The sequence below is a fragment of the Salmo salar genome, chromosome ssa03 (genome assembly GCF_905237065.1).
Source record: "Salmo salar chromosome ssa03, Ssal_v3.1, whole genome shotgun sequence".
Lineage (NCBI taxonomy): Eukaryota > Metazoa > Chordata > Actinopteri > Salmoniformes > Salmonidae > Salmo > Salmo salar.
Genome location: NC_059444.1, coordinates 80,995,282 through 81,009,791, shown reverse-complemented (window position 1 = coordinate 81,009,791; position 14,510 = coordinate 80,995,282). Strand labels below are relative to the sequence as shown.

Below are 14,510 nucleotides of genomic sequence, written 5' to 3'. Positions count from 1 at the left end.
GCCTCGTTCAGAGGAATGCTTTCACCCCTCGTTTACAATGACGGTCCTCTCATCACTACAGATTCATTTCTGGAATATGGGTTTAAAACCATCGTCTTAGTCCCAAACACAATGTTAAAGCAGAGAAGTAAAACATGTAGTCAACCACAGCGGCAAGCCCCTTCAACATGTAGTCAACCACAGCGGCAAGCCCCTTCAACATGTAGTCAACCACAGCAGCAAGCCCCTTCAACATGTAGTCAACCACAGCAGCAAGCCCCTTCAACATGTAGTCAACCACAGCGACCCCCTTTAACAGTATGTGTTTACTCTAAGCTGACTATAGGGGTCAAAGGTGAGTTTCCAGTTTATTCTCGCTCCCTAATAACATTTAGAGAAAACCAGGGATCCATTTCGCCCACATCTACACACTTCTCCCTCGGCTCAACACCCCCTCTCACACGCTCACTACAGGAGGAACTTACCCCCTTTCCTATCAAAACAATCTTTGGGATTCTCTCTCTCAGTTCAAGGGGCTTTATTGGCATGGGAAACGTGTTTACATTGCCAAAGCAAGTGAAACAGATAATAAACAAAAACTCTCTCGCTTTCATTACCAGTCATGTCTGGGTTCTCTCCTCTCCTCATAATACCCCCAGAGGAAAATATTAGCCAATGATGCAGGTCAAAGGGTGATTCCTGGACTGGTTCCATCTTACTTCACCACCCACACACCACTAGTCCTCAGACCACCTTTCTCAAGATGTTCTTCCCTTCTTGTGATTAGAGGAAACTTTTACATCAGTAAAACATCTGATACTGATCTAAACTCAAGTAAAGACTTTTGGTGCTGTGATATTCAGTATGATAACCATGACGAATACTCAACCAACACAAAATGCAGGACTTTCCCTGTTTGGAGCCATTCATTGGTCCCGAGGTGAAAACCCTGCCTACCTGGCGAGCTAAATCAAGTGTACCTATATATTACAGCCCTAGGAGGACATGGTAGATTGGCAGAAAGTTATTTCAGCCATCGGAGAGGCTGTTTGTAACAGTGATGAAACAGCCAATAAGGAGCAGGCAACAGAGAAGCAACAGCAGCGCAGCGGAAAAAGCTGGAAATTGAAGGGTTTCTATTTTTATGCTGCACGTTTATGGACTCCAGATTTGGAATGTCACACCTACCAGCTGCCTGTGTCTCCCTTGGAGCAGACTACACAGACAGCATGAACACAACCACCTTATAGGAGCTCCACTTACAATAACACCACCATACTGCCTCACAGGCGCTTCACAACAACACCACCATACTGCCTCACAGGAGCTTCACAATAACACCACCATACTGCCTCACAGGAGCTTCACAATAACACCACCATACTGCCTCACAGGGGCTTCACAATAACACCACCATACTGCCTCACAGGGGCTTCACAATAACACCACCATACTGCCTCACAGGGGCTTCACAATAACACCACCATACTGCCTCACAGGGGCTTCACAATAACACCACCATACTGCCTCACAGGGGCTTCACAATAACACCACCATACTGCCTCACAGGGGCTTCACAATAACACCACCATACTGCCTCACAGGGGCTTCACAACAACACCACCATACTGCCTCACAGGGGCTTCACAACAACACCACCATACTGCCTCACAGGAGCTTCACAACAACACCACCATACTGCCTCACAGGAGCTTCACAATAACACCACCATACTGCCTCACAGGGGCTTCACAATAACACCACCATACTGCCTCACAGGGGCTTCACAATAACACCACCATACTGCCTCACAGGGGCTTCACAATAACACCACCATACTGCCTCACAGGGGCTTCACAATAACACCACCATACTGCCTCACAGGGGCTTCACAATAACACCACCATACTGCCTCACAGGAGCTTCACAATAACACCACCATACTGCCTCACAGGGGCTTCACAACAACACCACCATACTGCCTCACAGGGGCTTCACAACAACACCACCATACTGCCTCACAGGGGCTTCACAATAACACCACCATACTGCCTCACAGGGGCTTCACAACAACACCACCATACTGCCTCACAGGGGCTTCACAACAACACCACCATACTGCCTCACAGGAGCTTCACAATAACACCACCATACTGCCTCACAGGGGCTTCACAATAACACCACATACTGCCTCACAGGGGCTTCACAATAACACCACCATACTGCCTCACAGGGGCTTCACAATAACACCACCATACTGCCTCACAGGGGCTTCACAATAACACCACCATACTGCCTCACAGGGGCTTCACAATAACACCACCATACTGCCTCACAGGGGCTTCACAACAACACCACCATACTGCCTCACAGGGGCTTCACAACAACACCACCATACTGCCTCACAGGAGCTTCACAACAACACCACCATACTGCCTCACAGGAGCTTCACAATAACACCACCATACTGCCTCACAGGGGCTTCACAATAACACCACCATACTGCCTCACAGGGGCTTCACAATAACACCACCATACTGCCTCACAGGGGCTTCACAATAACACCACCATACTGCCTCACAGGGGCTTCACAATAACACCACCATACTGCCTCACAGGGGCTTCACAATAACACCACCATACTGCCTCACAGGGGCTTCACAATAACACCACCATACTGCCTCACAGGGGCTTCACAATAACACCACCATACTGCCTCACAGGGGCTTCACAATAACACCACCATACTGCCTCACAGGGGCTTCACAACAACACCACCATACTGCCTCACAGGGGCTTCACAATAACACCACCATACTGCCTCACAGGGGCTTCACAATAACACCACCATACTGCCTCACAGGGGCTTCACAATAACACCACCAAATGTATCTAATATTCTGAATTCTGTTTTTGTAACTTTATTTTCATCATCAGTACAGTAAGGGTTCATAGTGGATGGAGTTACTATGGCATCACCCGGGTCTGTTCATTATAACAAATTATACTTCAGAACGGGGCACGAGGTCATCAGGTCAACGCCAAGTCTGACATCACACTTAAAGGGGCACTTCAACACTTTGAACCTCATATTCATTACCACATAACACAGCGGTACAGTATGTGCTGGAGATAATGAATGAGATTAAAAAGTGGTGAAGTGGCCCTTTAAACTTCCTCCACAATAACCTAAGACCTCTCCCACGAGGAGACAGGAATAAGTCAAGGCTACTTAGACCTTTAATGAGAGGTAGGCCTCATATAGGAAGCCTTCAAGCCCCCACAATGTCAACATTGCATCATCTGTACTCATACACTCATGACCTCACTCATACCTCCCTGACCCTTCAAGTTGAAACGGTCCCATATGAGGCTTTTGTGGTGGTTTGAAAAAAGGCAAATCGGAAGCCGAAATAACATTGACTTCATTGCCCTTTTCATCTTTAAAACTGGATGGGCCGAAGGTTTGGTATGCCTGAATCATAGTCATAGTTCTTAGTGCACAGTTCCTAGCCACAGTAGGATGACAGGTACTTTTCCCCAGAAACATCTAAAATTATGACACATGACTTAGGAAAAAGCACCACAGAATGTTCTTCTTTTACTTCAAGGCTTTGCTAACCATGGTTGCGTCCCAAGTGACACCCTACTATGTTAATTTGTGCACTACTTTTGAGCTGGGCCTATAGGGCTCGTCAAAACTACTGCACTTCATAGGGAATTAGGGTGCCATTTGGGACGCACACCAGCCCTTCACACCACAGCATAATTCTACCATTAGTCACTGTGCTTCAAAGTTCAAACTAGAGCTGGGACTATAAACCACAAATGACTAACACCAACCACTTACCGTGGGTATTTCACTAATATCGTTCATTACGATAAATAACGTATAACGTAGGGCCCTACTAGAGAAATGTGAAGTTTGAAATAAAATCAGTTTGCTAATATGGGTGATTGTTAATGGGACAGCCATCAAACTAGTGGTAGTAGTTTAAAGGGATACTTCGGGATTGTATCTAGTTATCTAGTTCCCCAGAGTCACATGAATTCATGGACACCATTTTTATGCCTCTGTGTCCAATATAAAATAAGTTAGAGGTAGGTTTGCAAGAAAATACAGATACTCATAGACTTCCTGTCATTGCGCTAACACTAGTTAGCAATTGCGCTAGTGCTAGTTAGCAACTTCCATCAAACTACACGCAGAGACATAAAAATGGTATCCAGCATTCACCTGACTCTGGGGAAGTAGATTAAGGATCTCATTGCCAAAATCTCGAAGTCTACCTTGAAAGAGTCATTTAAAAAAGCAGTGGTTCACATTCATGTTATAAATGTATCTTTCAATTTATCATTATCCTATTCATTCAGTCAATTTAGGGCTGGGTGGTATACCGTATTTTACTATATACACACACTGGTAATGATGCACGGACCGGTTTGAGTTTCTTGACCTTCTGTAACAGTGTGTTTGGTTTGTTAAATGTGATACGCAACTCCTATGCGTATAATGTGTGTTTTTATAGTTTACTCCATTTGCTACTAGACTCACAGTGGGGAAATTATAGTAAAAAGTGCAGAAATTGATGAAAATGCTAAAAAGTATTTTTGTTTGGAGTATAAATGGAGAAAGCCCCATTGAAATCACGTATAATGTATTTGTTGTCACCCTAGTGTCATGAATTACTCATAAAGCATATTTAGAACTTGTATTATTCAAAAACCTAAAATACCTTCAAAAATACTGTGATGTGATATTTTGGCCATATCACTCAACTCTAGTTCAAACCCCAAAAAGCTCAAGGCTAGGTCAGGTTAGACAGAGGAAAGGAAGGCTATCTATCATTCTGGTTTTGAATGATCCATCTTTACAGAAGGACTTTACTGCATGTCTACACAGGACATAGCTGAAGTATAGACCAGGAACTATGAAACACAACCACTACTTTACTGCATTCTTAACACCGGAGTCTACCCTGTAAAAACATCACTTCCAGGAATATCTGAAATGAAAACCAAGGGAGTACCACATCATGTATAGTTCGGTTTCACAATTCACAGCTATGTCAACCTCTGTCTGCTTCAATTCAGTCCTTCATGAGGGCCTGATGTAATGGTTAGAGTACACTAAACTTGGCTGGCTGGCTAGCTGACTGATTGGCTGGCTGATCCCATTCTTACTGCTGGGCCACAGCTGGGATCCTCAGCATTACTCTGACCTATATTCCCAGTCAGACATCCAGACAGCACAGCAGCAAGAGCTCATGACAAACCATCTGTAATGGTACTGTCACCTTGCAGAGTTAGGCTGCACTTTGTCTGAGTAAAAGGTGACTATTCACATGTTAAATTAGACAGATTGTGTATCTAAACTGTCTTGAAAGGGTGTGAGCACTGAAAACAAATGCAATTGACCTTCTACAACACAAATGATTCTGATCAAATCAAAGGAACAACCCCTGAACTTAAAAAAAACAAGTGTGTACTTCCTACTTTCTCTACATTCTCTCAGCAGAGCAGTTGTGAAATACTGTCCACAGATAGAGAGAGCACACAGAGGTGAAATGAACAAGCATTAGAGACTAATGCATAGATGTGTCAGACATAGAATTAGATTGACTTACTCTCTATAGGTCTGACAACAGGCGTCTCGCTGACCGGGGGCTGTGTCCTCTCGCTCCTGGGCTCCACCAGGCTGGGCAGGGGGCCACTGGTTGCTGGGGGGTGGCTGTTGTTCTCCATCACCCTGACCGGAGGTGGTGCTGCCATCTCTGGCTGTCGGAAGACAGGCATCTCGGGTCTCCTGGAAGTAAGGCCCTCCACAGGACTGGCCATGGTGGGGTCGGTCCTCCTCTGAGGGGGGTCAGGGATCCGGGTGGCTGAGGGAGGCTGGGAGTCCCCCCTCCTGGGTGCCCCGGGGGGCTCGTGGGGCCGAGAGAGGGAGATCTCTGCCCGTCTGTGTGCCGAGCTGGAGATGGTGGAGCTCTCTGGGACGACTCCGGCTCGAGAACCAAGGCTCTGGGCCTCGGGCCTCTTCAGGCCGAAGCGGGCGATACCCGGGCTGGGCGAGCTGTCAATCTGCTTGGACGACACCTCTATGGAGATCTCAGTCCGGCGGGTGGAGGCTGTATCCAGGGCACGACCTCCTACCACGCCCCCGGACAGCTCCATGCGTCTCAGGCTGGTTTTGGGAGAGCAGGGGTTGGGGTCAGAAGGTGAGGTTCTGGAGGGGTAGTCAGAGTTGCGGGAGGAGCCCAGGTCGTGGAAGCTTCGCTGGCTGGAGGTGGAGGAGCGGAGGTTGGTCCTACGGGACAGAGGGGAGGGGTTGATGGAGACGTCAGACTCCTCCACCTCAAACGACCTCTTTAGTGCTGGAAAAGAGAAGACATGTTGTGGTCAGTCAACACAGACGAATTGTGTTGCTTTGTAAATTAATCAAGTAATATAATGAATGGATTAATAAACATCAAGATATGCATCAGTATTTATCACAATTTCGTAATTTAGCCGAGTAGCCTAACTAGGCGACCAAAATACAAGAGGGGAACGCGTTTCAGATTTTGATTCATCTCTTGGAAAAAAATGTAGGCCAACAATTTGATTTCTAAAGTGTTTGGGGAACACTATTCAAAAATCAAGTTGAAAACGGAATCACTGTGTCACATAAAACAAAAACCCTACGGAATCCCAATGAAACTAAAATATTAACAGGGAAAGTCCATTCATTACCTGATTTAATACGCTTCACATATTTTTTCATCATTGCTACTTAGTTATTTAGCATTCCTTCACTGAAAACGTGACTGACTCACAACAAACCGATGCGCACAAACTGTTCAAACAACCACAAAGCGCGCTACTGGGGTGTATTCATTACCTCTTATTACGGAAACCGTTCACGGGTTAAGAACCCAAATGGAAGCAAACGGAACGAAACATGGCGGGACCTACCTGAATTTGTCCAATAGAAACTCTAGGTTTCGTTGCAAAACTTTTGGAGTAAACGGTTTCTGTTTGGAGTAAACGGTTTCTGTTGTTAAATATTATAAAACATTTTACAACAGAATCGGCGTAATGAATACACCCCTGCGCTCGCCCTGCCCATAAATTGTAAGGAATCAGCAGTTATTTTTCAATAAAAAAATACTCTTAACTCTGTTCAGTTCTGCCCATTGAATAAAAACGCGGTTCTATCAACGAATAAAATAGATAAGCAGCAACAGGTTGGCTAACGGTGTGACCTTTATATATACCATCTATGGTCAGGACCTTTATATATACCATCTATGGTTAGGACCTTTATATATACTATCTATGAGTGTGACCTTTATATATACCATCTATGGGTGGGACCTTTATATATACCATCTATGAGTGTGACCTTTATATATACCATCTATGGTTAGGACCTTTATATATACCATCTATGGGTGTGACCTTTATATATACCATCTATGGTTAGGACCTTTATATATACCATCTATGGTTAGGACCTTTATATATACCATCTATGGGTGTGACCTTTATATATACCATCTATGGTTAGGACCTTTATATATACCATCTATGGGTGTGACCTTTATATATACCATCTATGGTTAGGACCTTTATATATACCATCTATGGGTGGGACCTTTATATATACCATCTATGGTTAGGACCTTTATATATACCATCTATGGTTAGGACCTTTATATATACCATCTATGGGTGTGACCTTTATATATTCCATCTATGAGTGTGACCTTTATATATACCATCTATGGTTAGGACCTTTATATATACCATCTATGGTTAGGACCTTTATATATACCATCTATGGGTGTGACCTTTATATATAGCATCTATGGTTAGGACCTTTATATATACCATCTATGGGTGGGACCTTTATATATACCATCTATGAGTGTGACCTTTATATATACCATCTATGGGTGTGACCTTTATATATACCATCTATGGTTAGGACCTTTATATATACCATCTATGGTTAGGACCTTTATATATACCATCTATGGTTAGGACCTTTATATATACCATCTATGGGTGTGACCTTTATATATACCATCTATGGTTAGGACCTTTATATATACCATCTATGGGTGTGACCTTTATATATAGCATCTATGGTTAGGACCTTTATATATACCATCTATGGGTGGGACCTTTATATATACCATCTATGAGTGTGACCTTTATATATACCATCTATGGGTGTGACCTTTATATATACCATCTATGGTTAGGACCTTTATATATACCATCTATGGTTAGGACCTTTATATATACCATCTATGGTTAGGACCTTTATATATACCATCTATGGGTGTGACCTTTATATATACCATCTATGGTTAGGACCTTTATATATACCATCTATGGGTGTGACCTTTATATATACCATCTATGGGTGGGACCTTTATATATACCATCTATGGTTAGGACCTTTATATATACTATCTATGAGTGGGACCTTTATATATTCCATCTATGAGTGTGACCTTTATATATACCATCTATGGGTGTGACCTTTATATATACCATCTATGGGTGGGACCTTTATATATACCATCTATGGTTAGGACCTTTATATATACCATCTATGGGTGGGACCTTTATATATTCCATCTATGAGTAGGACCTTTATATATTCCATCTATGAGTGTGACCTTTATATATACCATCTATGGTTGGGACCTTTATATATACCATCTATGGTTAGGACCTTTATATATACCATCTATGGGTGGGACCTTTATATATTCCATCTATGAGTTAGTGACCTTTATATATACCATCTATGGTTGGGACCTTTATATATACCATCTATGAGTGGGACCTTTATATATTCCATCTATGAGTGTGACCTTTATATATACCATCTATGGGTGGGACCTTTATATATACCATCTATGGGTGGGACCTTTATATATACCATCTATGGTTAGGACCTTTATATATACCATCTATGGGTGTGACCTTTATATATACCATCTATGGGTGGGACCTTTATATATACCATCTATGGTTAGGACCTTTATATATACCATCTATGGGTGTGACCTTTATATATACCATCTATGAGTGTGACCTTTATATATACCATCTATGGGTGTGACCTTTATATATACCATCTATGGTTAGGACCTTTATATATACCATCTATGGTTAGGACCTTTATATATTCCATCTATGAGTGTGACCTTTATATATACCATCTATGGGTGTGACCTTTATATATACCATTTATGGTTAGGACCTTTATATATACCATCTATGGTTAGGACCTTTATATATACCATCTATGGGTGTGACCTTTATATATACCATCTATGGGTGTGACCTTTATATATACCATCTATGGTTAGGACCTTTATATATACCATCTATGGTTAGGACCTTTATATATACCATCTATGAGTGTGACCTTTATATATACCATCTATGGTTAGGACCTTTATATATACCATCTATGGTTAGGACCTTTATATATACCATCTATGAGTGTGACCTTTATATATACCATCTATGGTTAGGACCTTTATATATACCATCTATGGTTAGGACCTTTATATATACCATCTATGGGTGTGACCTTTATATATACCATCTATGGGTGGGACCTTTATATATACCATCTATGGTTAGGACCTTTATATATACCATCTATGGTTAGGACCTTTATATATACCATCTATGGTTAGGACCTTTATATATACCATCTATGGGTGTGACCTTTATATATACCATCTATTGGTGGGACCTTTATATATACCATCTATGGTTAGGACCTTTATATATACCATCTATGGTTAGGACCTTTATATATACCATCTATGGTTAGGACCTTTATATATACCATCTATGGGTGTGACCTTTATATATACCATCTATTGGTGGGACCTTTATATATACCATCTATGGTTAGGACCTTTATATATACCATCTATGGGTGTGACCTTTATATATACCATCTATGGTTAGGACCTTTATATATACCATCTATGGTTAGGACCTTTATATATACCATCTATGGGTGGGACCTTTATATATACCATCTATGGGTGGGACCTTTATATATACCATCTATGAGTGTGACCTTTATATATACCATCTATGGGTGGGACCTTTATATATACCATCTATGGTTAGGACCTTTATATATACCATCTATGGGTGTGACCTTTATATATACCATCTATGGGTGGGACCTTTATATATACCATCTATGGGTGTGACGTGCATCATGTGTTGGTCACGTGACCCACTTACATTTATAGTAAAACCTGAAGCTGATTATAATGTATCTTTAGTAATTTCTTTAGTAATCTCTTGAGTAATTACATTTCTACAACAGAAGGACCAATATTAGTCTAGCCCAGCTCACTAGAAATAGTATCCTACGCACTCTTCAGCATTTTTATTTTTAGTGAAATATCTTCACGCTTCAACTAAATGAAGCATCATCACACACGCAACCACCCCCATTTGCACACACACACACACACACACACACACACACACACACACACACACACACACACACACACACACACACACACACACACACACACACACACAGGGCTTTTGCCCAGACAGTTTCATGCTATAATCTTTATAAAATTATCCTTGAAAGCTAGCTATAGTCAGAGCATTCTTATGCTATTTAAGTGTCAGCCATGCCAAATTCAATTTATTATTCCATTAGCAAACACTGAGTTCTGCATATCAACAGGATGCCTTAACTAACCAAGGTAGACAGGGGAGTTGGCTAAAGCACTGGCAGATCTGGAGCCAGGCTAGTAGTGCAATGAGTCCCAGGTAAAACGATTTGGGACCTGGGACTTATTGTTTCCAGTTGTTGTTGTTGTTATGTTTCTGTTGTGTTTCTAAGTTGGCCTTACAGCCGTACAGTCAGGGTTGGGTAGGTTACTTTCTAAATGTAATCCGTTACAGTTACAAGTTACCTGTCCAAAAGTGGAATCAGTAAAGTAACTTTTGGATTACCCAAACTCGGTAATGTAATCCGATTACATTAAGTTACTTTTAGATTACTTACACCTTAAAATGCATTAGAAGAAGACAAACATGTACGTTACCAATTGAACGACATCTATTTCAGGATAAATCAATGTTAAAGTTTACATAGCTGGCCATATATGGATGTAAAATTTTACTTTATGGGTTTGTTTGTTATTATACTACATATAATAATATGATTCAATTATATCCTTACATTAAAAACCAAAGTCTATCAGTATAGATTAGCCACATTGTTTTACCAGAGCATAACCCCCAAACTAAGGACTTATTAGCCAGCTCTACTCTGTTGTTTATGATTTTGTTGTCATGGAGGACTGATTGGGTTCATTGATTCCAGTTGATAAATAAATGCTGGCTTGTGGAATGACATGCTTTGACCAATAATAATAAGTGATATCTGTATCGCCGTAGACTAAACCGCCGCTGTCATTCTTACCTCCAAGCGTTTATGCAAGTTGGATAATCTTTGGATGCCGACAGCAGTATCACCATTGGAAGAGATAGCTTGAACTGTAGCCTACAAAAGCCTCTTTCTGCTCTTTTCCCGCAATCAAACACATTTGGTGTGTTGTCATAGTGGTCTCTGACTTGTGGTCAGACTCACTCAGGTGGAACAAACTTAAATGTTTTCAATGCTGATTTGAATATCATTGAGAAAACAGAGAAGTGTCAAAGATTTTCTTTCTGAATTTAAAAGTAATCCTCAAAGTAATCATCTACTTTTTCAAAAGTATCTGTAATCTGATTACAATATTTTTGCTGGTAATGTAACGGATTACAGTAACCGTTTTTGTAACCCCTTACATGTAACAGAATACATGTAATTAGTTACTCCCCAACCCTGCATACCATATGGGGTTCCATTGGTTTCGTGTCAGTTTGGAGGTTGCGACACCTGGCTAACCTCTGCTCTTCCAGACTAGGGCCCTGGAGCTCCCAAATAAACAACCCAGCCAGCGCCAGCATCTTCCCCACTCAGAAGGCCCCAAGCCAGGGAGCAGCATGGGGGTAATAGACCCCCTTATGGAGTACACTATTTTCACACACTTGGTTCTTTTCATCAGGTTTTTGTGTGGTATTACTGAATAAAGCCATGCTGGCTGCAGTTTAGGCAGGGCTACATCAAGATGTAAAGATGTGTGAGTAGATACATGACAGATGCTGTACTATTGATGGTGTTTGACACAGAATTCTGGGTGTAATAGCTGAACTTGGCAACAGTTCAGAAATAGTTTAATTTCACTGAGGAAAGAGACCAAAATGAGGAGTAACGTTTTTCAGGATGCATTTTGGATATTTTTGTGATATAAAAATGGTGTGTCTGCTTAAACAAGACTGAGTCTCACTGGCTCCTCTAAACTCCCTCTAACCTGCTGTACAGATACAGGAAATCTCAGCTGGTTGACGGTTATCGACAGATTGGCATTCCAGGTCTGTCAGCGCTCCGGGCTCTCCGGGTACTTAGGACCCATGGTCCAGGACAATGGCTGGCTTTATCCCAGCGCTCCCTGGCTAATAGTGGTCCGCCCTGGGCATGCCAGCGAGGTGCGGCCAGGTGACTGATGGCCAACTGTTACAAACAGGGATTAGGTTTCCTCCCTGAGACAAGAAGAGGGATCTGGCCCACTGTCAGCAGGGCCGTGTTTACATTTTACATTTTGGTCATTCAGCAGATGCTCTTATCCAGTGCATTAATTCAGCCAAGACAACCACATCACAATCACTGTAAGTAAAACTTTCCTCAAGCTATCAGCAAAATCAATGCTAATTAGTATTTGTTCATTAGGGCACAGCGTTAGAATATTTTTTTGCAATGGGGAACAAATATAAGCGCTTCATATTGGACAAGTCTAGGTAGTCCTGCAATGTTTCAATCCGTTTTCTACCGTTTGGTGATTAATGAACTCAACCCAAGATAGTGGCCTGATGATGAGTGTGATAGAGAGTGCTGTGTTGTTAAGGCTGTATCTCAATAGTATAAAATGACCTCAGTCTCTCCATCTATTTTCCTACATCTGCACTAACATTAAAGAACTGATATTTTGAAAGTGAGTTCCTGGAAAGAATCATCCCCCATATCCTGTTGAAAACCAGTTTGGGAAGCCAATAAGATGATCAATCACATTGTAGTACACCTGGGATCCGGAGGAGTGGGGATAACTAACCTGGTGCACCACATGAATAACAGCTTCCAGCCTATATTCATAAAGCGTCTTAGAGTAGAAACGCTGATCTAGAATAAGTTTAGCCTTTTACATTACAATTAATGTATGGGGGGTAACTGATCCTAGATCAGCACTCCTACTCGGAGACGCTTTATGAATACAAACCCAATGGTCTCAGCTGATCCATACAATTCTGACCAGCTTTGAGGAGAGACAGAGGCTGTCCTGATGTGCCTACAGTGTATTACAGTTCACTGACAGCCATGCTAGTGGAAAAGGGATACCTAGTCAGTTGCACAACTGAACACATTCAACTGAAATGTGTCTTTTGCATTTAATCCATCAGAGTGGTGCAGGGGGCCTTAATCTACAGCCACGTCATCGGCGCAGTTGTTGGGGGTTAACTGCCTTGCTCAAGGGTAAAACAGCAGATTTTTCCACCTTGCTAGCTCGGGGATTCAAACCAGTGAACCTTCGGTTACTGGCCCACCGCTCTTAACCCGCAAGGCTACCTGCCGCCCCGTGATAAGGAGAGTCATGCATCTGGATAGTGATAAGGACTAAGCCATGTGGTCCATGCTACAAACAGACATATACCAGATCTGCTACTTCAGCTGACTAACCACCTGATGCTACGGCTGATCCTACCTAACAGATCTAGACAAACACAGATCTAGACCAGTGATGTCACAAAGAACACTTTTGAGACAAAATGGCATGAACAAAATGGACCATGAAATTCCATCTACCTGTAGATATGGCTGATATAATGCTTTATGAGACATACAAAGCCGTATAGATACAGTGATTCAACAGGAAATAAGGAAGAGCCTAAAACAACATCCCTGATGAAGTCATACTTACATAGCAGAACTAACAGGAATTACTTGAAGTAAGGATGAATAGTTACAGTAGTTAGTCCCATAGAGATCCTATTAAATTATTAGCATTCTAATTCCTAATTCTATGGTTAGTCTTGTGTAGCCTCTTTCAGTCCACTTAACAGTAAAAAGAGGAATCATCTCAACTCAAAGAATATCGTAGATCCACAACACAAAAGTGCCATTTAAAGGGACACTTAACCACTTGTTAACCTCATATTCATTATCTCCAGCACCATACCAGGGTCTACATTTGTTGCGACAGTCTTCACAGTGTTGAGGATCCAACCAACAGATATTGTGACTGATGTAATGACCAGTCTGGGTGTAGTGGTGTTAGGGGAGGACAAAAGAGAAGGGAGCTGTGTCTGTGTGTGTGTGTGCGTGTGTGTGTGTGTGTTTGTGTGTGTGTGTGTGTGTGTGTGTGTGTGTGTGTGTG

The 14,510-nt window shown here is 42.0% G+C and overlaps 1 protein-coding gene across 5 annotated transcripts in view; it reads right to left on the bottom strand.

Moving 5' to 3' along the window:
• Positions 1 to 14,510, bottom strand: part of LOC106606602 (septin-9) — a 157,842-nt gene that overhangs the window by 62,836 nt on the left and 80,496 nt on the right. For 4 of the 5 annotated variants that reach the window (XM_014202917.2, XM_014202919.2, XM_014202918.2 and 1 more), the window contains one exon: positions 5,607 to 6,353. The exons of the other annotated variant lie outside the window; for it this stretch is intronic. In XM_014202917.2, the coding sequence (XP_014058392.1) occupies positions 5,607 to 6,353 (747 nt within the window). The remainder of the gene's footprint in view (positions 1 to 5,606; positions 6,354 to 14,510) is intronic. 5 annotated transcript variants of the gene reach the window in all.